The following is a 27813-nucleotide window of genomic DNA, read 5'->3' as shown; positions in this document are numbered from 1 at the left end:
GATTACACAAAAGTAAACTTACAAACTGACGTGGTTTCATGAAATCTGTTAAATCTACTTTACAATAAAAGCAACTTTACAATCTGATATATCACATGAAACCACGTCAGTTTGTGAGTTTACTTTTATGTAATCCATTTATGTCTAAAATATTTTCCTTAAAAGAATGCCCTTGAAGAGCTTGTCATGGAGCAGTAGTGAAACTCTCATTGAAGCGAAACACTTTCCTTCTCCAACTCTTTGATGTATGCTTCTCAATATTTGATCATGCTGATAGGCCAGTGAGTTTGACAAGAAGAATGGTCCAGACAAGTGGCTGGTTTGCCCCAGCTGCAATTCCAGTTTCCCTGTTAGCACTAGCTGCTCACAAGATACCCAAAAAGCATCAGGGAAGTGGATTCTGGAGAAATTTATTGCATTCTTTGACTTGTGGTTTGAATTCATCATACTCGAAAAGATCTGAAGCATAAGCTTCTTCCATGTTGTTGAGGTTTAAAATTGCAAGTAGTATAAAGCACGACTATTATGCTCGCAGAATAGGAGTGAGTGGAGCCGCGCAAGCCATGGTTCAAGCAGTAGTCAGTCGGGGGTCTATAGCTGAGCACTCTGAACATATCTGGGCAGCCTGTTTCTTGCTTTTGGATTTGGTCGTGACCCTGTAGTTGTTGAGCTTGAGGTGTCAGAATTGCTATATCTTGTAAAAAATGTGATTTTTGCCTCTCGCCGCCCGGACATTCATCACACATTCTCTCGGTGTAGTGCTGCTCTATAACTTCTCGTCACGCATCTTTCATGCAAGTGTATCATTGAAGTGCACAATGTTGGAATCCTCCCAAGTATGCATACCCATGCGTAGCTACCTCCTCATGTGTAGCCACCCACCCATCGACCGATAGTCTTTTGTCCATATTAAGACACCAAATTCTCTGGCTTCTCTTATAAAAAGAAAGCTCATTTGTGTAAACTTGAGTGGGCAAAAATAAGAGAGATAGAAGACGTGAGGAAGGATTTGTTAAATGTTCATAAACTTATACAAACTTAATGAATTTGACTCCAGTAGACATAGACAAGTTGTCGAACTATTTAAATATTGTCTCTTTATCGTCTTATGTGATTCTTGGACAGGTCTAGAGGCGCAACACACAAATACTGATACAATTTCAACTATCGATCAATTGACACATGTTCATTCCAGATATTATGAATTGAGTTTTGCTGCATACAAGCACAATCGTGTATTAATACTGATTCCTTCATACTTAAAATTTAAATTAACATTATTTTCAATAAAATTTACTTTTTGATCCATCACATTAAATTGATGTGTAAATTAATGTACAATTGTACTTATAATTAGATTTTTTATTATGAATTTGCCAACAGCAAGATGGAAATTAGCAAATACTGGCTAGATTTCCTAGCCAGGTTCAGTTTCTTGAGATGTGTCTACTCAAAGTCAGATTTCCTAGCCAGGTTCAGTTTCTTGAGATGTGTCTACTCAAAGTCAAAGTGATTAATTTTCTATGATCTTCAACTTTCTTTATTTACTCTGTTTTCTATATCCTTTACCTCAAGTGTTCAGAGAAGAAAATATTAGTATCTTTACTTTGAGCAGATAGGTTACACGCGGCAAAAATTACCACGACTACACATAGCAAAGGCTTAAAAATGCTTGGGAAGACCACGTGCGAGAAAATGTGTGCCCCCACGCAGGATCGAACTACGGACCTTCAGTTTACAAGACTGACGCTCTACCACTGAGCTATAGGGGCGCGGTTCTGCTCATATGCCTTTATAAAAAAATTTCATTTTTTTTCATTTTGTGAAACAAATGTTACACAAATTAGCACCGTCATCGTTCATAACAAAGGGCGCTATTTAGAAATATGTTCAGATTATTCTAAAGTTACACAAATTGTTCTTTCGGTTTTGACCGATTGAGACTTGTGAGTTTTTGGATTAAATAATGTGTTGCCATTCATGCAAACCATTTTAAAGGTCATACGTTTAAAACTTTAAAGGTATGCGTGCATTCACCTTCAGAGAGATAGAGAGAGAGAGACACAGCCTGATTTATAGTCCAAACAGATGATTTTTTGAATCATAGTTGAATAATTTACAACAACACAATGGAAAATAAAGAGCAGAGACAGAAGGGGCAGGGGACTTTTCCACAAGCCTTCAGTTTTTTGTTGTTTTCATTTTCCAGGAATTGAATATCATGTACATGTAGACAATATTTCTGGGGCAAGCATTTGTGCACCTAAAGATCAGCTTGGCCAGCGATTGCATCATCACTGGATGCATAATCATCTTCACTCAGCTCCTCATCGCTAGATTTCTCCTCCTGGGCAGCTCCTACATCTTCTGGCTTGGCATATTTCTCACAATACTCTGTAAAATAAGAAAATTATTAAGCGATGCTCTGCATATTCAACAAATAATAACCAATATTGATTGCCAAAAGCATTATGACTAACATTGTTATCCAAATAAAAAATTGTTGTTACATATAACCATCGCTTTGCAATTTTTTGCCAGAATATATAAAAGATGGTCACTCTCAGACCAATAAAGACAGGATTTTAAGCTTAAATCTACTTTCAAAGTCGAAGACCAGAATTTGTAGCTACTTTCCAAAGACAAATTGTCCTGCAATCGCAGCAGCCAATGGGCTATTTTTACCAGCATCCTGCACCCAAGTCCTCTGGGGCTCATATGCTCTTCCAATTGATTTGATGGTATAGTTTCATCCCACTCATAAGTATAGCATTGCCTTTATCTTGGTATATCTTACAGCATAGGGACTAATTAAGTATCATTGAAAATATCTTATCAAAAGCAGCCACGAAACCATTCCCAATGCTTTATAAGTTCAATTCACAACATTTGCCAAAATTTACCCTCTTCATTTCCTTGCAACTGCCCCAATGTAAGTATAGCCACTAATGTACACCACTGTTTGCAAATGTTGGTATATAACTGAAAGCTGAAAGACTTTCATTTATGGAACCTTGGAAGTTGAATTTGCAAAATATATCCATCTTGAATTGCAACTACCCAGGCAAACCCGACCCCCAAGGGAGCAAGACAAGGTACATTGAATTCAATAAATTATAAAAATAAAAAAATAAAAAAAAAAATAAAAAAAATTCCTTCTAAAACTTGATCCCAAATGTGCATAAATGATTGATCTTGAGTGAAATTGCATGGTACCAAGAAACCTTAAAATACAATAGAAACAGATCATAATAGCAGAATAGTCAACAAATATGGAAGAGACAACATAAAACAAAGAAGCAAACTTTTAGAGCTAGAAGTTCGTGGTGAGGTTTGCATACACAATTCGAGTCACAGATGACTCTCTAAAACTGTATATGCGGAATAAATAGATGTTAGTGGGGGAGTTTAACAGCAACTGAGCCTGTATTCATAAGCTTGACAACTAACAGGATACAATATTTTTTAAATACAAAGCTTCTATTAGAGAGCATGTACTGCAACTGTCCTCTACATGGGCATATCATGGATGAAGCAGGGATGTTGTTTCGCTTTGCATCCACAATACAATCACATGTCCTAATCCCCGAGATTCATGACCTTCAAATAAATTTGTATGCACGACTATGAAGACGAGATATGAAAATATTATGACTAACACCAACTTTATGTATTCAGGTTACCGAAGCTTGAGAAGGATTACTACCTTTCACTCTTTGTTCATAAGCAGTGCGATCCTTCATCATTAAAGCGGCAGCTTCTCCATTCAATGGATCTGATGGATTGGGATACAAGAGAAGTTGGGGAAGAAACACTTCAAAGATGTTAACCAGATCTGGAATGGATTTAAAAAGAAAAAGACACAACCGTCACCTGCTGAACTTAGAATCTATGGTCGAAAAGAAGAAAAAATAGGAGCTTTGCATAAATTATGTATAGAAGATAGAGAATGCCGTTGCTTACCAAACATGGGGCTCCAGGTCTGGTTTATAACATCTAAACAAACTGAGCCAGACCTGAAACTCAGAACGACAACAGACTTATATATGAGTTTGCTTATCCCACAAAAGCATAACACTACTCAGCAAGCCAAATAACTGAGTCTTCGGCATCCGCTAACTCACATCTCATCAACATTCGGGTGGTAGATTTTGTTGACAAAGCCAATCGATGGAGATTTATAAGGATATGCATCCGGTAGCTCCACCCTTATCCTCCACACACCGCCATCATAAGGACCTGTCATATTCCATAAAATAGGGGGGAAAAAAAAAACCTCCTTTTGTTCAGTTGTCATACTCAGAGGCAAAAGCACCAACGAACATTATCTTCATTGAGGAAAATCAATCTACAAACATATCGTGCTCAAAATGACTAAATCAAAAACTTAATTCAGAACCCAGAACCAGACCATATTTCTCGATAGATAAATAAATAGATAAAATTTTTCGGTCCAAAAGCATGATGGAGTTCACCTGATCAGAAATAACCTTAATATGTGGTCAGCAACAATTAAAATTTGTATGTCTATCCCGAAAAAAGACGAAAAAAACTAGCAGCGATTTCATGTGGTCAAGATAGATGAAATACAGAACCAACCATTTTAATAGAACAAATTAAAAAGAAATAAGAAAAAATATATGCAGACACATAAAGATCACTGGGAAAATTAAAGAGAAAAATACGACATGGGTATGGAAGATTTACTGTCTTTAGGTCCATGAAAATCCACATAGAACTCTTGCATGCTATCATTGATGGTCTCGACCTTGTAATCGCTCATCATCCTAGTTCACACCAATCAAAACAAAGATTTCATAAAAAATAATAATAATAATAATATAAAACAAAAAAAAACAAAAAACAAAAAATCTTAAATCATGTTTAAATATATTAAAGAACTCACAGTTTCATCAAATCCATCTCTCGGCGCTTACTTGGGGAAGACATTTTTTTTCTTCTTCTGGGATTTGTTGAAAGCCTGAGAAAGTTGTCTAAGCTGGAAGAGATATCGAGCGCTTTCCACCAGCAAAAGCGGTTGTGTACAGACATCAATAAGATAAAAGAATAGTTATAGATGCACGCAACTTGCTGCCGTTTCTGTGAAGTAAATATATAGTTTTTACTTTTTCCAGATAACCTTTTTTCTCAAGGTAAGCAAGTTGATTATCGATTTGGAATATTTTTTTTTATGAAGTCTTTGTGTGGTTTAGCATCCCTCTTTGTGAATTGTGAGTACGCTTAATTTAAGTTTACATGCTATGTACAGTTACTGTTTAGAGGCTGCAATACAGATTAAGGTAATTTTTATTTTTAAAATTATAAAAATATTTCTTATAAAATGATATTTTTTCTCATTTAATAAAAAGTTTGCACATATAATCCTCAATTAGTAACTGTAAATAGAATTTCTCTTTAAATAAATTATACTTACAATCTTAAGTGTGTAAGTACTGTGTAATTACTTTAAAAAATGAATAAATACGAGATTCATATTAAAATAATAATTGATCTCACTCTTTTTAAAAATGATTGCATAGCACTTGCTGATTCCAAGATTGTATGTAATATTATTATTAAATGAGATCAATAATTGAAATAAAAATATTCAAAAATTTTATATAAAGTTATTTTTGCATATTTTTTTGTGTATTTCATTGATGTGATTAGTTATGTATTAAAAAAATAATACAGATAATCATATTAATATAATGCGTAAAAAAATATATAAAAGTTACTAACTTAACATTACTAAAAAAAGATTTGCGTTGAAAATTTTGATTCTGATCCGGAATAGTCTTAACGATGGCTATTAATCATTCGAGACTTCGAGTTAAAGTGTGCTTTTTTTAGTTGTGAAACGCTTTAAAACAGCCCACCTGTTAATCGGAGAAAAACAGCCCTCCAATAATATAAAAACACGTCAGAAAGTTGAAAAAATACACAATACACGAACACACACGTGATTAAAACCCACAAATGAAAAGAGAAGAGTTCCCCCAAGTTCAGAAATCCCTCGAACCTGTGCCAATCCCACATCACAGCACCGTGAAAGACGGCAGAGAAAAATACATCGCCGCCACCAATCCATTCCAAACAAAACGCATTCACCACACACAAACCAATCTGGACCCTGTCTTGCCTATCCCTTCACCTTCTTTCTTCTCCACCAACCTCCCTGCACAGGCTTCCTCGTTGGCCTGCTACGCCTTCTATCTTATTTCTCACTCGCATCAGTCAAACCCGAGACATCATACTAAGCAAATATGGGAGAAGCGACACCGGGTGGTAAAGGATTTTCATTCTCATAAGCAAGTAAAATTTTAAAATCTTTGTTGTGGATAGTGGACTTGAACATCTGTTATACGGGCCACCCCAATCACAATAACAAAATTAGAGGAATGTGTGTTGTTGAACTATCTTTCAATTTTCAGCATCTGTTACAGCATGGATAAAATTGCTTTGCAATTTACCTTATTTGGGAGTTTCTTCATTTTTTGAACAATTAAATTGCTTACTACTGATCTCAGCATTAAAACAATTAGGTCCATCTAACACAAAACAAAACTATAGGAAGAACCATCAACCATTCCAAGCTTACGAGTTTGATTCCATCACTTAGATTCGCAGCATGCAGTGCAGCACAAATTGATGGGAGTTACTTGGCCTGTGCCGCTAAAATCTAATATTAGCTAATACCCACAACCAACGAAATCAAAACATAATAGCGAAAGTTTTGTATCCAGCGAAATTATTAATCGTGACGGTGAGGATAGAGAGAGCGACAGTGAGATAACAAAAGGGCTGTGAAAAATTCTCTAGGGGTCGAGCTCCGTTCGTGCCGGCTAGGGGGGTCGAGATCTGAGTTTGGTTTGGGATGAAGTGGAAGACAAAATTCTCTAGGGGTCGAGCTCCGTTCGTGCCGGCTAGGGGGGTCGAGATCTGAGTTTGGTTTGGGATGAAGTGGAAGACGAAGAAAGTGATGAAGGCACGGGAAGGCCATATGAGACGTTGATCGGGTGTAGGCAAATACAGAATATGTAAAATAGAATGCTTACGTGGAGGACTGCTATTAGATGGCTGTTTATTGAAGAATAACAGTCGGACCGGCTTCCAGCTTTTCTCTTTTTAGTTCTCTAATACGGTAAGACCAATAAATTAGAACCTTTTTTTACTTGGGTTTTACAAAGTTGAGTTGCAAAGTTGAAAGCACTGCAACAGAGAGAACGAGGCGTTGGAATTGAACGATAAAGCTCTTACTTTATGCCAAAATGAGGCATTGGAATGCCAAAAGCAGAACATGGGTTATGCATACAGAAAATGAGTGCTGGAACTGAATGGTAAAGCTTTAAATTGAAGCAAGAGAATTTAAACTTGGTAGAATTTGTGAGTTATTCTATTATCAAGTAGGTAGAGCACAACATTTATATCAATTTAAAAATTTTATGTATAATTATTTTTGCATATTCTTTATACATTCTACTAATGTGATTGATTACATCATTTTTTTAAAATATAAAATAACTGCTTTGACCAATCAAATCAATAGAGTGCATAAAGAGTACGTAAAATTGACTATACATATCAGAACTCATCAATTAAATAATAATATTTTATTTGTAAAATTTAAATTTTAAAATTTATCTTTCAAATTAAATTATGTTATATAAACACTTTACCAAGTGTGTTCTATACACTAGACTGTCTTGAGAATATAATTTTTCTTCACTTTCGGTAATGGGGTTATAATTTAAATTGTTGGAGTCTTTGCTTAGAACAAGCATAATCTATCCTTTTGGAGAAAAAAATGATGAAACAGGTAACAACATTGCCTAATCATGTGGTAAGCCTCATTGTTCCACAATATCTGCGTTATGAATTATGTCATTGATTGCAGTATCTCTGCCAAGAACCACCACAACTTTGAACCAGGATGTAAAGAATTCACAATATAGAACACCACATGAAATTTTGGGGGACCAATTCACACAGCTTGAATTTGAACCACTGCCTCTCTTACTCTCTCTTTCCCTGTCTATTGAAATGAATGGGTATTCCGAGTTTTAGGTAATGGGTTTAAAGTGTTCACAATGCCGCATCCAGAACAACAGTACAACTTTTGTGAACTGGTACTTTAGCAACCAAAGATACTTGATCAAGAAACCCACTAATTTTGTCATCAAAATTGCATCACATTTCAATGTGATAATCTTATCTCACCAAAATTTCAACGACAGAGAAGCTGTATCAGTAAGTAAATATGAGGAATAGTATTTTACAAAGTCATATGGTTCACCATTAAGGGTCAAACCAAACCTCTGAACACAGTGATGAAATCCAACTCCACATTTTTATCTACTCAAAATCAGTGCATTGCTTATTATCAGAACACTCTAGAAAACTGAATCTTGGAACCTTAACTGCTTCGTGCCCAAAACCTCCACTTAATGATCCAAACTCTGATTCATCATCATCACTGTCAATATTATTAGGGGTCACACGATTCTGATAACTTCTACGCTGGACAAGAAATACATTGAAGTAATAGCTCACCAAGTTTTCCCTTGTCTTCCCTCGAAAGCGCCTAAATGCATCTTCCCAATGATTTGACCTTACCATATCCTTAAATCTCTGTTCTTCAACAGCTGTCCACCGAAGTGAGATTTCCTCACCCATATGATGAAATCTCCAATGATAAAACGCTGAGCCCAGCTGAAGCTTCAATGTCATCCTCTTCTCAGCTATGTGAAATCTAACACATTCAACAGATCCTGGGAGTCGACAGCCACATAATTCAGGCCTTCCCCTCCCAATGGGATCTTTTTCAATAGTGGCATTATGCTTTTCATGTTCCAAAGGCCAAACACATGTCCCTAGCCACTTAGAGTCACTCTCTGGAACCACACCAGTCCATTCAGGGACCTCAGCTTGGAGGTGAGAATCCACACGAACTTGCTTTTGGAGAGAATCATCCCCATGTGTTGTGTTCGTGGTGGATGTGGCATCAATAACAGGTTTTTCATCCTTGGGGCCATTATCCAACTCTATCTTGCATGGGCTCAATTTACTTTGGGTGGCTGAACAGGAATTGCAAAAAGAATATGCATGACATTTCACCAAAGTGGGAAGCCTTTCGCTGCTTCTTAACCTCTCAGTAGAATGGTGACGAGGAGCACTACCATCCTCATACATAGATGGGTGCATCTTGATCTTCTTCTGCAATTTCAGACCATTATCAAAGTATAAGATTGACAAAAGAGAATTAATTTGATAGCCAAACAATAGAGCTCCTACCAAAGTCTTCATCACGAACCCTTTTCTTGATAGCTAAAAGTTACACGTTAAGAATCCGTTTACTTCCGTTTCGGTCTTCATATATCCTATTACCAGCATTTGTTAATGTTCTACAGGCTAAGCAACAAGCACACAACAATAATATTGAAAAAAATGTTATTTTTAACCTTACGACCAAGATGCAAGACATTATCTTAGTAGTTTCCATCTTTCTGGCTTTAATTTAAAAAAAAAAAAAATGCTAGGAAGGTGAGGGATGGGTGCTTTGGAAAATGAGAGAAAAAACTCATATCTCCTTTATCCAGAAAAACTAAGCATAAAAAACCAGCTCAAAATTGCACACTTGATCTATCTGACACCAAAGATGACACGAATCAGTCTTAGTAGCAAAGAAGATTGGTGATCATGAAAATCACAGTATTTGGAGGCTTTGGAAAGACCTCATAGAGATCAGGAATTTAAGCCAATATGCATAAAGGATAGCAAACATTCCCCTTAATGAGAGAGAGAGAGAGAGAGAGAGAGAGAGAGAGAGAGAGAGAGAGAGAGAGAGAGAAGAGGGGAGGAGGGGGAAGGGACTTGATGTTGTGGAGCCAAATACATGCATAAGCCGGAATTGGGTTCCAAGTATGACTGCATTATTCCCTTCCTAATGTATATGTTTTTTTCCTGAATTTATCCCATGAACTGGAAAATGTTCAACAATATTTTGCATTGGGATTTTTGGCACGGATGATATTTTGGATAGAATACTGGTCTCCTCAAATTTTTTGATCTCTAGGAAGGGCCGTTGTGAGATATCTATTTTGATGATGTGTGAGAAATGAGGGTGGAGCTAGTGGATTTTACCGTAGTTAATTTGCTTATGTGTTCACAAGGTTGTGGTTTGGATCTGGGAAGATATGTACAGCTTTAATTGTGAGAAAAGCTCTTGGTGATATGTACACTACAGTTGCAAGGAGAGTGGATTGGCCAGTCTTCTCCACTAGCCAATACATATGCGCTGCACTGATTTTTCACATTGTCTTTCTTATTTCTACTAGGAGTCGGAGGGAAAAAAAAAAAAAACAGAACATATGAAACATTTTAAAAGATCTATAAAATCAAATTTTCATTTTGATCCTTACCACATGGGGGCTAGAGGTCACTTTAAACCATGAGGGGCTCTGTAATTTATAGCTTGACCACAGAAGAATGAAACATATTGACATCAGAAATCGATGAGCCAGCCTCAAACAATAAGAATAAGATTTCATCGAGTAGAAATGAATATCATATGGGTCAATACAGCATAGGCCTCTAGTCCAATCAAAAATTGCAATGAATGTTTGTTACCAATGAGAAAAAGTATTGAGACGGTGATATCTTTAACAACAAAAGTGAAAAAGTATGTATAAAGAGCACCATTTTGAGATAAAAGTGAAATAGAAAGCTATTGAGTTTTCAAGGCCATATATGATCATAACACCTCCATAGATATTCTTCAATTAAAGTTTGACACCATATAAAACATAATGCCATCCAACTGATAATGAATAATGAAGAGATTAAATCTATAAGAGCTATACGAAATCAAGGAAAATTGTACATTGATAGACATGCCAAAAAACAATCTAAAAGGTAAATGCAAACCCAGAGAATGCGGTCACCTTGTACAAATTGGAAAAGAATAACTAGAAGAGAGAACCCCGAGGGGTTGGCCCAAGTGGTGAAGGACTTGGTCTTGGGGTATCACTTGGTTCAACACCTCATGGGTGTAAACAATCCTTTGGGGCCACACCCCCTGGTGAAAAACTAGCGATTTAACCAGTACCAATTCCGTGTAGGGAAATTTCTGAGGGTACGGTGTATGGGACCTGGGTTTACTTTGCAGGGGTAAGTCCGAAGTGCCCTGCCTTGAAAAGGTTCCCCGACATTTAAAAAAAAAAAAAAACTAGGAGAGAACTCCAAAAAACTGAGTTGAGACGTAGCATTACAATTTTTTAATATTTATGTTTTTATTAGTTCATTCCTGAAGTTTTATTCATTACTAATAGCATTAAAGTGTATCTATCTGAATAGAACGTGGAAAATTAATGTGGGAGAGGCTCCCCTCCCATTGCGAGTCTGCCTTTTTAAACAGGAAAATGCTACATGTAGCTAGAAAGAGAATTTTTTTTTTTTTTAATAAGTAAACAAAGAATATTAATTAAAGAATAGGCAAAGCCATGTTCAATACAAAGAATACCACAACTATGTAGGAGCAATAGTTACAAAGAGATTTTTTTTTTTATAAGGAGAGAGAAAGTGATCTAGTGACTATAAAAAAGCAATGCAATTTTCTCCGTCACTCTCAAAAAGGTATGCTGCTTCTCTCACTCTCCTCTATGTTTTTCTTGCTCCCCTGGCACTCCAAAGACTGGTAGAAAATCATGAAGTCTTCCAATCTATTGATCTGAACCGTTACTGCACCACCAACATGACTGCTGGAGCCACTGCTGAAGTTGGCAATCTTTTCAAAAATCAATTTTTCTTTCAACTCTGGAGTAATTAATTTTTAAGTCAAGTCTCACTCAATTTTGAAGGAGACCATCTTATATCATTCTCCTACTTGATCACAATTCAGTGTCAATTATTTACCACCTTGATATTTTTGTCTTGCAAAAATATCTTAAACTAATGCACAATAAACTTTATACTTACAGAGTCCATATCATCTACAAATATAATGCCATTTAATGCCATGACCATGTGATGAGCTGGGAATGAGGTGGATAAATTGGTGAGGTGTTGGATCTGAACCAATTCAATGACAATGCATTATGTGATATGTAGTTTCATTTATACCCAGCAAGGAATCTAGATTATAGGCAGCATAGCACAGACATTGATTCTACTCAAGGGATTAATAATGAGATACAATGAAAAAACTTGAGAAATGCCAAAGATGCATGAACTTACCTCCAAGGGAGATCTTTCAGCTTTTGGATTGGTGTGCCTTCTTAGCAACAGTGCTTCCCTTGCCCTTATTGCCTGGACCAAGAACTCCTTGCTTTCATGGTTATTCCCCTTACATGATTCCAGCATTATTCCAATTGAAGGATCATCAGGATGCTTTGCAATATGGATCACCCAATTCAGCATTCCTGCCACAGACTCTCGCTTTCTCTTACGGAAAATAAATTCTTTATTAGCAATAACAGAATCCAGGATCACATGAGCGGTGCCCTCATCATTAAAAAGTTTTTCATCATCATCATGAATGTTTTTGTCATCAACACTACTGCCTTTACCAACATCTTCCTGCTTTCTAAAAGCCTTGATGGTGTCTGAGAAATCAAATGCACTCTTTCCAATATCCATATCAATGTAATTTCCACTTTTGCAAGATTCCATTGGAAGTCCAACATCTTTTTTCTTGTTTTTGCCTGAACCATCAGATAACAAACGTCTAAACTCTGTCTCTAGCTCCAAAGATAACAAACTGAAATCCCCATCACATCCATACTGCCTACTGCCAAATCTCCCATCTCTACACCTCTCCTTGAACCATGTCTCCAACGCATTCAAGTACTTATAATATATCAATTTCACCGAAGGGGTCACTCTATGATCCAGACCAGATTCCTTCGCCACAAATGCCCATAATCCTTTCTTTGTTACCGTGTCAAACCCTCCTCCCTCTCTCACTAACCAGAACAGTTTAAACAAATCTGGTGATCGCCCGTCACCGAGCATTGCCGGAAAAGGCCTAATAACAGCGGTACTAGTAATCTCTTTCAGAAAAACTGAAAGAACTGGGTCGAACAGGCATCGTAGTTTAACCTTATCATCAGCATGAGAATCATCGACACCATCTTTTACGGAATTATCAGTAGCAAGACAACAATCGTTACTTTGGTAACCCCAAGGATTCTCAACACAATCTAAGGTAGACCCGTTTGTTAAAATCGAGCATCCTGCCATGAACTTGGACTTGTTCTTTCTATTCGTTTTTTTAACTCTAGTAATATATCGATTATAATCAATAACAAGTTCTCGTTTGAGCTTTAACAACAATCGATGATACAAAAAAGGAATGTTAAAAAAAAAAAAAAAAAGGTTAATAATTATATTTGGGGCATGGGAGGATGATAGACCCTTTGCCCTGGTTTCTCAGAAGATTTACCTCATAGCTGGGCCATTGACAATCTTGCTTCTAATGCACCACAAGAGCCGCAAAATGAGATATACAGATGAACAGAGGCGAGAAGGACCGGAAGGGTGGATCAGACAGCCAAAAGTAAGGCTGTATGCATGGATATTCAGGAAATGATTTGCAGGTGCTAGACAGGAGGAACAAGCCTGTAGGTTTGGGATCAAGATGAACAGAGACTCAGAGAGAGAGAGAGAGAGAGAGAGAGAGAGGCAAAATAGTTCTATATGGTTAGGGGCAAAAGAAATTTTTATGATTGGAATCAATAAATAAGAATAAGCAAAGGGATACATGAACTTGGACATTATCAGAAACCTTTTTTTTTTTTTTTTTTGGAGGATAAATTTTATTTTTAAAGCTTTAGTGAAAAACTCACAATAAATATTTTCTGTATTTTTTCATGAATTAACTTAAAAAGTTTGTAGGATGAATTATTTATTTTGGTAATTTATAATTTTTTAAAATATTTTAAATTAAAGATATTTTTTTTATAAAATGGACGTTATTTATATAAATTATTTTACAAAAAATATCATGGAATAAGTGAGATCTAGGCCGGAGTGGTGCATTCCTATTTTGGGATAAGTATGAGGCAAACCCAAAATTTACATCTTCTTTAATCCAAAAAAGGAAAAAGAAAAAAAAAATCTTAGAGAACTATGATACTAAATAATTTCCTTTTATAAATATTTCTTAAATATCTGAACAAACATTGAGAAGAATATTGATGGGATGGACGGAAAGAACAATTAATTAGCCACTAAAGAAAGATATCAAGTGGAGGCTGGAGCACTAAAATTAAGAGCAACTTGCTTAAAAGTTTCTATATTCATTTGTCAAGAGTGAGGACAGATATTAATAACATTAAAATTTTGGATTTTTTCATTTAAATATCAGATTTTCTCACTTTTTTAAAAAATAGTAAGCCAGACTTGCATATCGTAAAACGATATAAATAAATTTTTATATGTTAATTTGTTCATTTTCATAAATATGGGGCTATTTATATATATATATATATAAATATTTAATCATCTATGGATTTTGAGACATTACATTAAAAACCTTTCTAATTCTTTGTTCAAATTGGTTCAATTCAATGGTCTAATTTAGATAGAGAAATATATATCATTAGATGTTTATAGAAGATCAATATTATCCAAAATGTCAATACAAACAACATTAAATACTGTAAATCTCTCAGATATTAAAAATGGTTTGCCAAAATAGATAGATCCAATTTGATGAAATAACATAATAAAATCAGTTTCATAAAAGAACATCCTATGTCTTCAAACTATGGGTGACAATTTGTGTGTGTGTGTATTTTTTTTAATGGAAAATTGACTTCATTCATTCATCAGATAAAAGTTACATCTATGACTAGATACATATAATGAAATTTTCATATCACAGGCCAACTACTGCATTTAGAGTTCCACCAATATACAAATTCCATTGTAACTAGTATGGTTTTAATTACTATTGTAATTCTCTACAGATAAACTGTATAAAAGATAGTACTTTGCCTAAAACAGAAACTCATACCCTAACCTCTATAGGATGAGAGGATTTAACCTCTACAGGAAAAATATCAAAGAGATGATCTTTTATTATTATTTATTTAAATTAAATAAAAGGAAATAATAATGAAAGCAAAAAGATATATGTGAAAATGACGAATTACAGTTTAAATCTACTCTGGTAGACTTTAAAATCAGCCATAAAAAGTTAGATTTGAACGATCTGATATGGTGACTCGTCACTATCTGCCCAACAATCAACTTAAAAATCATTTTGTGTTGCTTGTGCCTCACAATAGGTGTCGAAGAACTGTAGACCTATCTTTTTAGCTTTGAAGGAAGAAAAGATAAATTAAGAAAAAAGAAAAAGATAAAGAAAGGAAGGACAGAGAGAAGAGGAGGGAGTGAAGGAGGGATCGAGGAAAGAGGAAAGGAAAAGGGGAAAGCGGAAGGAGGAGGATGAGGACGAGGCCTCTCAACGATTTGGAGGATTTACGAGAGAGAGTTTGGGAGGGAAAGTGTTGGGACTAGGGTTTCTCCAATCAAATGATATGTGTTCGCGAATCGTATTCGTATCATATTAAATTATAAGTATTAGATTATATGGGTCAACTCAAACACGATCCGTTAAATTGAATAGGTCGAATCTCAAAACTCTATATAACCCAGATAAATAACGGGTGACACAATACAACTAACTTAACTTGTTTAATAATTAATTTTTATTGAGTTAACTCGAAGACGACCTATTTAACGTATTTCAAAATGTTTAATCCATTTCATATATTTGGATTGAGCTGACTTATACATTTAATTTTTACTCGTTTTGATTTAAACTCATTTATATAATTGTTATTCTATTTAAAAATTGGTATGCAAAGCACATCCTCTATTTTATTAATGTGATAAAATTTGATTTGTAAGATATTTTAATTTTAAATTTATCTACAAAATCAACCCTTGATATGACAAATATCAATAAAATAAAGAATGTGCTTTACCATCTACATTCAAATAAAATTTTTCATTATATATAAAACTCAATTCTATTTATCTAGTGTTTTTTTTATTTTGTATCCAATCAAATTCACAGTTCGTATCATGAATTGCTAGGGCTTGTTTTGGACCACACTTCGAAAACCCATCATTAGTTATACCCTAACCTTTTTATTTTTTTTTTTAAGGCAGTTATACCCTAATCTTGTCCATCGAAAAGAGCGAGTATCGAGATATTTGTTTGGAACTGAGGCAGGAGGAAGCATTGTTACCGAGTAACCATCGTAGATTCTTAAGCGCGATTATGTTCAAAACAATAAATAATTAATTTGTTATCATAGTTATTTACATGTTCCTATTATTTAAAAATTAAGTAGTTTTCAAACTACTTCATTATTATGAACAAATTTATAGAGCTAATTCATCTCATTAAATCGATTTAACAAGAGAAAAATTTATTACTTTATAAACATGCTCAAGAGTCAAGACCCTATACACAAACAATGTAAGATTATTTCTCAAAAATTCATAAACAGTGTAATATTATTTTATTATTATTTATAAACGATTCATAAATTATTATTATTTACAAATGACCTAAAATACTATTAACAAGCCTGACTTTAGAAAAATTGTATACAACTTGTCAGCTTATGTAACTTGGAAAGGACCCTTTATTTTTCGCCTTGTGGGACTAGCAGTAAGTCATCTGGATACAATCATACAGTACGATCGCTAGCACATGAATACGCAGACAAACAGGGCCACTGACACGACAGAGAATAGTTGTTTCTTTGAACTTTCCAATTAGCAACTAAACTTTCTTTTGATTTGTTCTCTCTAGGTTTTTTTTTTTTTGGGAGGGGGGGGGGGGGGGGGGGGGGGTTGGTTTGGTGGCAATTGGCATGGTCTCTGTTGCGGTTGAATTGTAGAGGGCTGACGAGGGTTTTTGCACTCCATGGATTTTGGGTTTTGATAATGATAAGTCCTAAGTTTCCAAACAGATCTCACAAACGTGCAATTAGTACGTTACTTCACAATAAAAAGAAGTACAATTTAATGCATCATAACAAGTTACAACAAACCAAACATTTCTTTATTGTATCCTTCATAATTCATAGAGCTTTGCTACGGATCAGCCCCTGTTCACGACTGATCTGTAGCACACCTTACGTGTCGGTCTATTTTTGTTTTTGTTTTTTTTGTTTTTTCTAAATCACAAAATCCTCTTTCCCCCTCCCCCACCCGCCTGGTTCCCTCTCCCCTCACCCGATTCCCTCTCAGCTCACAGCCTCACCTAGCCCCGCCGTGCGCCACCAGTAGTGTCACCGGCCACCACCATTCGACTCCCCATCACGCCGGCCACCTCCAGCCACCTTCAAACCTCCTACCCCACCGTCGAGCACGGTTTGCCTACACAGTTCTCCTACACGGTTTGCCGCTACTACCGCCGCCGTCGTCAGCCTCCAGCCCCACCGTCAAGCACCACCAAGCCCACGGATTATGCCGCCACCCACGGCTTCCAGCCTCCCTCACCCACGGCTTCCAAACTCGAAATGGGTTCTGCCCCTTACCCCGCCGTATGCCGCCACCCACGGCTTCCAACCTCCACCTAGAGCCTCCCTCAGCCACCACCAACTCCACCCCCACCTCTCTCAGCCCCCTCCATGCACAGCCATTACTCTCATTTGGCCTAGATGGGCGACGTGGGGTACGAGTGGGGGGAGAGGATGGCGTTGCAGGTTGCGGGTGGGGGTGGGGATGCCGACACGGGTGGTAGGGCTGGGGGTAGAGGAGGGGCGGGGGCCGGGTGGCTTGGGCGACACACTGGGTAGAGAGAGGGAGAAAAAAGCCACCGGTTTTGTTGTGGGGGTGTTTTTGGTCTTTTCATCCTATGACACATAAGGTGTGTTTTGACTGCCCCCAAACAGGGGCTGATGCCAATACTTTTTCTAATTCATATGCTTTGATGTAACCGTTTCTTCTTCTTATTTTTTTAAAAATAAAATTCGAGGTGTTGTCCCTATTTACTAAAAGAAAACGCGACTAACATGGCAATCCCTTGTAATTAAAATCCAACTCAATCATATATATTGCTCGTGTCATCTCAACCAGAATACTAACGACGAATCCATTAAAAAAGAATAATGGAGCTTGGGGATTGAATCGTGCATATCTATATTTACTTTCATCCTCTTTTCATTTTTTATAAGTTTCAATGTAATGTATGCACAAAGAACCCATCTCAGGAAATGGGCATGACTCAGAAGCAAAATAACCAAACTACAGCCAATCCGTGGCTGCCACTTAACAGAAAGAGAAAGAACTGAGAACCCTAGCGGATTGAACTTAACTTTCTGATTGCTGCTAAACAATAAGTGGGCTGAAAATCATTTCCTGCAGTGCAAGAAAAACAAAGCCATCTAAGTATTGAACATATAACATATAAATCCTTCATCCAATCACAAAATATATGAAAGTTTCAATTGGGGCAGACCTTATCACATACAGGACACGCGTCACTTCTCTCCATCCACTCAAGAATGCAAGCAAGGTGAAAATCATGCTCACACATTGTGGTGATTTTTGGATTCTCTGCATCATATTCTGCAGGGAAGAAGAGAAAAATATATGTACATCACTTTTTCTGCCAAACACAATGGAGAACATCACGTCATACAAAAAAAAAAAAAAAAAAAAAACCACCATTTGAATGTTGAATGGAGTTTCAGTAAGGACATCACCTTCCAAGCAAACGGGACAATCCTCTTCCTCTGAGGCAGAAATAACAGGTTCCACTGACTTTGAAAGTTCAACTTCCCCTTTTACTGAATCAAATTCAAAATTGATTTCCGTTTTGCATCCTGATTCCTTCAGAGCTTCACACTTTGCTGAAATTTCTAGTGTGTCGCCAGCAGCAGTTTCTTGAACAGAATCAGAATTTGTTGTTAGCACTGCTGCATCAGTCTTGTTGGTGCAAATTTCTTGAGCCACGGGTGGAGTTTGAGGACGCCCTAAAACCACATCATATGGCATAGGTACCGGAGGTGGTCTATACGTGTCGGGGATTGATGTATCCAGATTTGTATCAACAAGGAGCCCTGTAGAGAGTACAGAGGCACCTCCATGGTCAGATGATAGAGGTACATGCTCTTCTGATGCTCTTGGGTACTGCAGAAAAAGTTAATTTAGCAGGACCAAAAATATAGATCATGAGGGTGATATGCAGTCATATATATTCTTGTGGCTTTTGATTATTACAAAAGATTGTGTGCATGTTTGAAATTGCGGTAGGAAATATCGCTTATGGCTTTAGAGCTTATTTTTATTTATTTATTTTTGATAAGTTGGCTTTAGGGCTTATAGCTTAAGTAATAAGTTTTTTTTTTTTTTTTTTTTTTTGATGAATAGCTTAAGTAATAAGTTCTACTATTAAAAAAGTATTTACTGTTTGGTAACCATATATTTAAAACACTTTTAAGCATGTTACATTTGTTTGGAAATAAATTAAAAAAGTGATTTCTCAGGTAAAAATGACGAATAGTTGATTTAAAAAAAAATGCTCATATCCTTAAAATTTTGAAAGTTATAATTATCTACAAAATTATATGAGTATTTTCGTTTATTGATAATCTTTTTAAAATTCGAATTACCTTCCACATTATCCGGAAAAGCATGTTTGAGGAAAAGTATCAAAATGATGCTTTTTCTTAAACATAGTTTTAGCATATTTGAGATTAAAAAGTACTTTAATATGTTTTTTTTTTTTTTTTATAAGTAAAAAGTACTTTAATATGTAACACCCAAACAACCTAATTTTTTCATTAAAGAGCTTTTAAGGATATTTAATCACTTTTTTTAAGACTCCTAGCGCTTAACAGGCCCTAACTCTCGCAGAAATCAGCTTTGCAAAGAGTCCAACATAGGACTTCGAGTTTGGGATTTTTTTATTATTCAGTCTGGGCTTTTAACCAAGATGCTTAGCAATCTTCCAATTCGAACACTAAGTGAATTATCTTGTAACTAAGGATTTAATGGTTTTTCATTCGATAACTGAGAGCTTGTATCTGAGGATTTGAGTTTATTCATGTCCAAAAAAACAAAAAAAAGATGATGTAATTACTAATGTCAAACTGGGAGAGAAAAGGCACATACTTGTATATCAGGGTACAACAAAGAATTGCATTCAAATTATGCATGTATTATAAAGACAGCATGTTTCTCTAGACTTGGATAACGAGCAAAATCGAGAGAGGAACAGTAACCAATGTTAAGAAAAGATTATACTGACGTAATAATATGCCGTTGTTGTGTTCAATTCTGTTTCTTTAGAGGAACAACAGCAGCAACCTCCCATTTCGTTTAATTTATCTCAACAGCCCACCTATCAGCATTCGCATTTGGTGAAGCATATTCCCTTCTTTAGCACCAAAACCTATCAGATAAGAGAGAAGCGATCATAAATGTTAGATTTATACACAGCATCAGTTTCTTTATTACTAAAGATTCAATAAAAATTAAGAGAACAGAAAATTAATCAGTTGAAACCCATATAAGCTACCCATTCCAAGCATACAAGGTTTCCCAATTAATGTAGCCAATCCTTTTGTCCAGCATCATCCACTAGCGTAACATATGGCACAAGAATTTGAGAGATAAACAAAGAATGATCAAGCCCCTGATTTTAAAGGGGGGAAAACCGGTAATGCATAGGCACCAAGGCCTTATAGTGATAACGCTTTCCAGCAAATACGCCAACCTCAAAAGGAGTAATCCAATCCTCAAGGTAAGCTTGGGAGCCTAATAAACCACCGTCCTCAATGAACCAAATCCATTCCCCTCATACTTCAATTAAATTACATGGCAAACTTAAAAAAAAGGCACTGCATAATTTATATCATTTATCATAATAATCGCGGAATTTCCCAGCCTATCTATCATTGATATTACCATCACCCATTCAGCTCAACTGCAATACCATATAGCTTCCTCTCCGCAATTAGAGAGTAAGAATCCGAAATAAGGCAATCCAATCTTCAGCAGCTCCTAAACCATCACGCTAAAAAATTCTTCATTACCAGTCGATCACCAGCACGTCTTCAAATAACAATACATATGAACTATTCCATATTAACTGAAATATTTCAGAAATACATATGTATTTATGTTCGTGTCCACGTATGCATAAAAGCAGAAACACACGGAAAAGCACGGTGAAACCAGTAAAGGAACAGAAAAAACAGAGAAATTGGATACGGAACCAATGATAGATTGAAGCAAAACTCAGAAACCCTAACAAAATCAATTGAAAAATCGAAAGGTAGAAACAAATACGAACAAACAGCACCGCAAACCGATTTTTTTGGGGGGCGGGGGTGGGGAAGGCAGGTAAACGAACAAAAATAAAAAAGCATTAGAATCCAAAGGTTCGACTACGATCTTTACAAACGCGGCATAGGTTATTACAAAAGGGGATCGGATATGGTGGAAAGCGAGAGCGAAAAAGTGATCAATTCGATATCAGCAACTCTGCTCGAAACGCGGAGGTGAAATTGCAGGAGCGGGAATTGTACCTTTGCGACCAGAATTGAAATTGTAAATGAAAAAAATGAGCGATACACCGATAGGTTTGGTGCAGTGAGATTCTTGGGCTTGTTGACAATGGAGATGGAGGAGAGCCGAAAGAGGCTTTAGCAAATAGAAAGAGGGTGGGTTTCGTTTCGTGTGCCACTGCTGCGAGAGCGACTTTCACTGACAAAAGGAGTTGCAAGAATCATAGTAATACTACTTAAAAAGTATTATTTTTTTGCGGGAATTTATCCGAATCCGAAACACGCTCCGACGGTGCCTACTCTCTAAACTTTGCAGGCTGATTATGGAAATACACTCGAGATACTATTGGACCATGTGGCAATTTCTTTTCTATTTCGATGGGGGCCAAAAATAAAATAAAAAAAGGATTTAGCTCAGCAACCCCAACCTCCTATCCCGAAAATTGAGTTGTTTAAACATTTAAAAAAGAAAATGATAGGATAAAGTTTACCTATAATTAGTATATATAAGTTTTTTTTTAAAAGTATTTGTATTTATTTATTTTTTACTATTATGTTTATTTTTTTGTTCTTATACCAATACGTTGCAGCACACCCTTTATTACGACTTTTAATTATAATTTTATAGTCTATTTATTAGATTATTTTAAAATTATTATCAAACAGTTTTCCTTTATAGGATTTGGGTGAGAGCCAATTGTTTGGTTTCAATTACTCTCTTTTTTTCTTTTTATTTTATGCTGTAATGTATGTTGATTTTAGAAAGACTGTAGAAAATTTTCATTCCACTTAACTTGTATCTTGTATATAATAATTTATCTATAAAATTTCCTATTTGCTTAGGAAAAAACAAAAAAAGATTTAATACTATCAATGCAGGGTGTCAAGGGAATAGTCCAGCTTGTAGTTGGCCCATCAAGATACTGGGCCTTATTATTCGTAGCCCATATTAAGGTGACCCGGATTTTTTCTCTCAAGCATTTCCAAGCCAGGGTCCATTTCTTAATCCCAAAAGGACCCAAGGAGCAGGCCGAGTCAAGGACTGGTAATAAAAGACTGATTCAATCAAATAAGGCTGGATTAAGAGTTGAATGATGTTAAACAATAAACCACAGTAAAAGTATGTATTGTTCATTAGAACTGTTCGTGTGATTAAGTCTGCTGTGGACATATGGCATTTTTAAATGCATTACGAAAACAATTTTTTTGATTAATAGAAATGGAAAATGAAGTCCCAAAAAGACATCTCTCCCAATTTTGTCTATATCTCGATAGCAAATGTCTAAAAATGCTGACCAATTTGAAAGCTCCTCCGTGCGGGGATGCCTGAAGCCGAGGTCCGTCCAAGCCAATAATGCAGCAAGACAAACAGCTTAAGCCCTTCACGAGACCTAAATCCAAAAGAAGACGGCACCACTCCCTCCTTTGCACAAAATCTTTGCCGTCAACAATAATGGCTAAGCGACAGTACACGGCGATATAAATAGTGTCGTACAGAAAAAGAAAAGAGAGAGAATTATGACAAAAGTGGACTGCACGTGTCATTGCTTCTGGTGTTTGCAGACACATCGATGGGCTGAATTAGGGTAAAATCCTTGAAACAACTCGTATAAAATCCACATGTCAACATCTCGCATTTGATGCACATATCCCCATGTCAACAAACGACAGCCTGGCCCAACCACAAACACCATCATCGTATATAATTGAGGTGGTGATCAGTCCCATCTCCATTTATGTGGTCTTTATGCATTCAAACATGTTGTAAGAGATTAACAAGATATGCCCAAACTCCCCCCAACCTTTGATACTTCCAAGTTAGTTTTGGACCCATAAAATCATCTTCAGATTGTACGTAGATATGCAGGCCTAACTTCAACCAGAAAACGGTTTCAAAATGGCAGGATGTTGCTAAAACTTGATTGGGATTGTTGTCCAAGAAAGACAAAAGATCTCTCAATATCTTTTACTTCCACTCCAAATAGCCGTATCTATGAGGCTATTGTTCAATGTTCAGTATTTTGATTTTTAACAAAGTGATTTAAGATACAAGAACTCAATCAATGAATATCCTAACACCATTCATCGCGAGAGATTAAACAAATATCATCAGATTGCGAGACTATTATCGACTATCGAATAATATACCTATGCAAGGGAGAGACATCTTAAGAGAATAGAACAATAACAAGGGCATCAAGCCAATGTTACAGGGTTAGAATAAGTGAGAATGAATATAGTTGGCTAATCGCCCACTCTCCCAAATTACTCTACTACTAACTAGATCTGATCTAAAGGTTAGTGTTAATTTAGCTATTATGTTATCATACAAGCATCCAACGTTCAGCATTCTCGTTTTATCAGTTTGTTGGTCGACTTCAACCTTTTGGCAGCAGCATGAACAAATTCTGGGATCACTTGCGCCTCATCCACTTCTAGCTGTATCAGAAAACTGTCAGATTTGAAGCATCTTTTCATGGGGAGAGAGGGGAGAGGGAGAGAGGTGGGGAGAGGGAGAGAAACCTGGGCAAAATGCCGCTGCACAGCCTTAAGCAGCTGTTCCCTTGGTGGATGAAAACTGCTGCTAAACTACAATTCAAAGTGCAAACTAAGTTAAAACTATCAACATTGCAGGTCCTAGAACTCGGTAAGAAACTCACAAGCTTGAAGTGTCTGCAATATCTCCACAATGAGTCTGTACCCAATTTTGCCAGGTTGACCCTCTGTTTATCCACACACAATTAGAAAATACATTAGCATGAACATAAACACCTGCCATGTGCTACAAGTTGCAACATCAAATTGTGTGTGTGTATATATATACACATTGTTTCTGCTGCCCGAGAGAGCACAAATATGAACTGATCATGCATCCTCAACCTCTAAGGATGAATTCAGGCATGGTAAACAAAAGCAGATCGTTTTAATTCTCTGTAAAACGCATATGCCTATTTTCATAAAATATCACAGAACATTCTTTAGCCCTTCATCAGCATGAAGATATGGGGTTTACATGCCAGCTACAGACAAACAGATTTCATGCATCTCTAAGCTTTTGAAATTCTTACCAGTTGAGTTGCATGAATCGATTGAACTTCTCTGTAACTGCCACGATTGGTTGACTTTGCTGATGCAGATGGGACCCAAGGCTTTGTACGAATTCTTGGCTTGTTAATTTTGTGGAACTCAATACTAGTAGCTGCTCAATGGAACAATAATGACCTTAAATTCCCAAACAATAAAAAGCAGAAATACTCTGCCTTTCTAAAAGAATGGAATGCAGAAACTATATGATCAGATATCATCATAAAAATCTGTAACGTACAGAAATCATTATCCTTTTCACCAATGTCAGAACTGCTGCTAGAGATATCATAATCATGGTCATCATCTTCTTCATGCCCTGTAGGATGTTCCAGAACACTCAATGCGTTCCTTTGCAGCTTCACTTCAACCCCATTTTTCAGAACCTGGCATGTCAAAGCTTTGTTGTTTATAACATGCAGCCTGATATTAAATTAGTGACGGTACAGAAGAGGACAAAGGGGCCATATGATCACAAATCGTAGTAACTAAAAAAAACAAGCCACATACCTATTCCTACCATCAAGATAGAACACTCATCAAACATAAATCCAATTTTTAACAAATTCACCAAAACATTTATTCTATGAGTTTTTTAGTAACAGATATTTTTACCTTCCAACAAAAAGATTACGTATATCCAGAAAACCTGATGGTAATCAGAGATCCCATGAAATGTCAGAATTCAGTGTTATATTATAAGAGAGTTTTTCATGCAACACATAATACTAGTCTTGTGTATGCCTTATATATTTGGTCAGTTAAAACAAAAATTTTCCATATAACTGAAAAAAAACATGAAAACAACAGTCAAGATATTTCAAGCTTAGTAATCAGCGACTAGAAAAAAAAGATTAGCAATCCACAGATGATTCAAACGATACACACTCCATTCACTTATCAAATAACAACTTGTAAATCTAAAATATTAAAAAAGAATCGACAGAAACTTACTTGGTCAGACATGGCGGACTATCCAGAAACAACTTTTTTCCAGGCTTTGCGGCCAAAGAAAAGCACCTCTTTACAAAAATTTGTTATTTTCTCAGATTTAAAAAATTAAAACCCTTTATATGCGTGAACCGTGTGAAGCCCTACGGCCAACTAGGGCATAGAGAAAACCCAATCATATTAACGAATAAAAAGGCCTCCTACGCGTACGCGTCCGCGTAACCCAATCGTATTAACGAATAAAAAGGCCTGTACGCGTGTGGCAACTAGTTCCCACGTAAAAAAGATAACATGCAACATTCAAGATTAATATGTTATGTGAGCCAAGAAGATCGTGCCACTGCCAGATGAACCGGTTATTTCATTTGGGTTGAAAACCCACACCCTTTTATTAAAAATCAAGAAGATTACCTATTACGAATGATTAAAGAAAACTTAATTAAAGTAAAAGGAATAAAGCGATACCAGCCAATGCCAACCTCCGAGGCCAACAGCCTTCTTGACCACGCCTTGTAAACCCACCAACACAGATTTTGTTCTATTGTTTCCAGTAACAATAACCTTGGTGTGTCTGGGAAGCACGGAAAGTTCCTCGTCCCCACTTTCCTCGCGAAAAGGCAAAAGAACCCGAGAAGAACATAGCTCAGGTTCCAGCATTCTGACTCACCCTCTCAATTTTTTTTTTCCTTTATTCTAAAATTAGAATATAAAAGAACCTAATTAAGGGGAAACAAGCTACATAAATACATACAGCACCATCAAATACCCGGAATCTCTAAATTTTGCAAATACCCAAAACAAATCTTCCTTCTAAATGGGTTTCACTTGCAGTACTAAAACCTAGCTTTTCAAATCAAATTGCACAGCGATAAACAAACTCCTCAAACTCATCTAGCTCAAAATTTCTCAGCTTCAATTGGCATCCCTGAAGCGAAAACAAAATAAGGGTGTCATAAAAATTTCACGGACACTGACCCTGTATGAGAGAGAGAGAGAGAGAGAGAGAGAGAGAGAGAGAGAGAGAGAGAGAGAGAGAGAGAGAGAGACCTGTACGCTTGAAGTCTGACACGTATTTTTCAAAGGCCAAGTTAAATGCGGATAAGCCACGAAGGGAGAATCCAATATATCTTTTCACGGACTCCGATTGATCACAGTGAACAAGTGAATTCGTTATTCATACAGATCACTATATTCTTATGCTCTTTTATAATTCAGAGTGACATCACCACCACCGCACCTGAACAAAATATCAAAAGCAAATATAATTTTCACTAATAAAAGCTCCTTTTGATGACGACTAACTAGCTCGCCTCAAGGAATTTTCTTGTCCACAACCAAGCAGAAAACTAGAAACCCTTGGACATCGTTTGGTTCGCGAGAAAGTAAAGGAAAATAGAAGAAATCGAAATAATATTGTTTTCGAGTAACGAACTTATTAATTAAAATGGAAACGTCAAAGTTATCGAAGTGGACTTCTACAGCCGGACCTGATTTTCTAAACCAAAAAAATTTCGGTACAGAGAATTTTGTTCTCATTGCTTTTCCTCCACTTTATAGAAAGACAAAAAGACAAAAGATAAAGAGAAAACACTCGAATCTTTCACAAATAGAACTCTCTATTGCCTCCAAAATCGTTGAAAATCACTAACTAGTTTCAAAAATAAAATCGAGAAGAAAAATTCAAATTAAAACACAAATAAGATTCAAAGTTAAGAAAACGTTGATCAATGAGAATGCAAAAGATCCAAGGGAGCTGAGATTGGGCACCAATGAAAACCAAGGAGCAGAAAGTGGATTGGGTACAGCAAAAGAATAAAATCAAAGACAGAAACCATGTATCACTCTCAAAGAAGAGACGGAGCCAACGGCCAGAGCTCAAATACCTGGTTTGAATACATGGATGAACACGAAATGCAACCGATTTGAGATGCCGAAACCGCGGAGCCGGGGGGTTACGGAGTCGAAAATCACGGAGGGGAAGGGAGGTGGATGATAGCGGATTGGAGTTCCGAGTTTCCTTTCGTTTTCGAATGTGATGGGTACTAAAATGCAGAGCAGAGCTTGTGTGCGAGGAAGTGAGAACAGATGTAAATAATGCAAAAAGGAGACAAATTCTTGGAGAGAGAGAGAGAGAGTAGAAGAAGAAACAGCACAATAAATGCGTACCAACTGCCATTGGGGGAGGAAACGACCCTGCCATGTGCCGTACGGTCACAACTTTTGTTTACCGGTTTCACCG

The 27813-nt window shown here is 36.5% G+C and overlaps 4 protein-coding genes and 1 non-coding gene across 11 annotated transcripts; all 5 read right to left on the bottom strand.

Annotated features, from left to right (window-relative positions):
• Positions 1-1700: 1700 nt before the first annotated feature.
• Positions 1701-1772, bottom strand: TRNAT-UGU. Its single transcript has one exon. It is a non-coding gene; the product is annotated as a tRNA-Thr (tRNA).
• Positions 1773-2072: 300 nt separating this feature from the next.
• LOC122289737 (ubiquitin-conjugating enzyme E2 5-like) lies at positions 2073-5080 on the bottom strand. The gene is made up of 6 exons (XM_043096983.1): positions 4907-5080; positions 4708-4787; positions 4125-4239; positions 3964-4016; positions 3707-3835; positions 2073-2394 (listed from the first exon to the last, which is right to left on the bottom strand). The coding sequence occupies exons 1-6, from the start codon at positions 5050-5052 to the stop codon at positions 2264-2266; spliced, it is 654 nt and encodes a 217-aa protein (XP_042952917.1). The 5' UTR covers positions 5053-5080; the 3' UTR covers positions 2073-2263.
• A 3071-nt stretch (positions 5081-8151) lies between these two features.
• LOC122289736 (AT-rich interactive domain-containing protein 2-like) lies at positions 8152-13718 on the bottom strand. Of its 2 annotated transcripts, XM_043096981.1 has the most exons (4): positions 13442-13718; positions 12235-13276; positions 10422-10460; positions 8152-9216 (listed from the first exon to the last, which is right to left on the bottom strand). In XM_043096981.1, the coding sequence occupies exons 1-4, from the start codon at positions 13444-13446 to the stop codon at positions 8356-8358; spliced, it is 1947 nt and encodes a 648-aa protein (XP_042952915.1). In that variant the 5' UTR covers positions 13447-13718; the 3' UTR covers positions 8152-8355. The 2 variants fall into 2 exon arrangements, with proteins under 2 accessions (XP_042952915.1, XP_042952916.1); XM_043096982.1 differs by lacking the exon at positions 10422-10460 and having other exon boundaries at positions 13442-13717.
• Positions 13719-18141: 4423 nt separating this feature from the next.
• LOC122289735 (probable E3 ubiquitin-protein ligase RHB1A) lies at positions 18142-21764 on the bottom strand. 4 transcript variants are annotated; one of them, XM_043096977.1, is made up of 5 exons: positions 21454-21764; positions 20279-20422; positions 18732-19158; positions 18485-18594; positions 18142-18384 (listed from the first exon to the last, which is right to left on the bottom strand). In XM_043096977.1, the coding sequence occupies exons 2-5, from the start codon at positions 20342-20344 to the stop codon at positions 18355-18357; spliced, it is 633 nt and encodes a 210-aa protein (XP_042952911.1). In that variant the 5' UTR covers positions 20345-20422; positions 21454-21764; the 3' UTR covers positions 18142-18354. The 4 variants fall into 4 exon arrangements, with proteins under 4 accessions (XP_042952911.1, XP_042952910.1, XP_042952912.1 ...); XM_043096976.1 differs by having other exon boundaries at positions 21561-21762; XM_043096978.1 differs by lacking the exon at positions 21454-21764 and adding an exon at positions 20938-21435.
• Positions 21765-23707: 1943 nt separating this feature from the next.
• LOC122289734 lies at positions 23708-27725 on the bottom strand. Of its 3 annotated transcripts, none has more exons than XM_043096974.1 (8): positions 27458-27725; positions 26622-26811; positions 26040-26499; positions 24865-25009; positions 24608-24738; positions 24200-24262; positions 24063-24128; positions 23708-23974 (listed from the first exon to the last, which is right to left on the bottom strand). In XM_043096974.1, exons 3-8 carry the CDS (start codon positions 26229-26231, stop codon positions 23954-23956), a joined length of 618 nt encoding a protein of 205 aa, XP_042952908.1. In that variant the 5' UTR covers positions 26232-26499; positions 26622-26811; positions 27458-27725; the 3' UTR covers positions 23708-23953. The 3 variants fall into 3 exon arrangements, with proteins under 3 accessions (XP_042952908.1, XP_042952907.1, XP_042952909.1); XM_043096973.1 differs by having other exon boundaries at positions 23708-23978; positions 27458-27722; XM_043096975.1 differs by lacking the exons at positions 26622-26811; positions 27458-27725 and having other exon boundaries at positions 23708-23978; positions 25578-26183.
• Between the last annotated feature and the right edge of the window lie 88 nt (positions 27726-27813).

This window comes from Carya illinoinensis, chromosome 12 (assembly GCF_018687715.1).
Source record: "Carya illinoinensis cultivar Pawnee chromosome 12, C.illinoinensisPawnee_v1, whole genome shotgun sequence".
Taxonomy (NCBI): domain Eukaryota; kingdom Viridiplantae; phylum Streptophyta; class Magnoliopsida; order Fagales; family Juglandaceae; genus Carya; species Carya illinoinensis.
The sequence above is the reverse complement of the archived record's forward strand: the minus strand, read 5'-3'. Positions and strand labels throughout refer to the sequence as shown.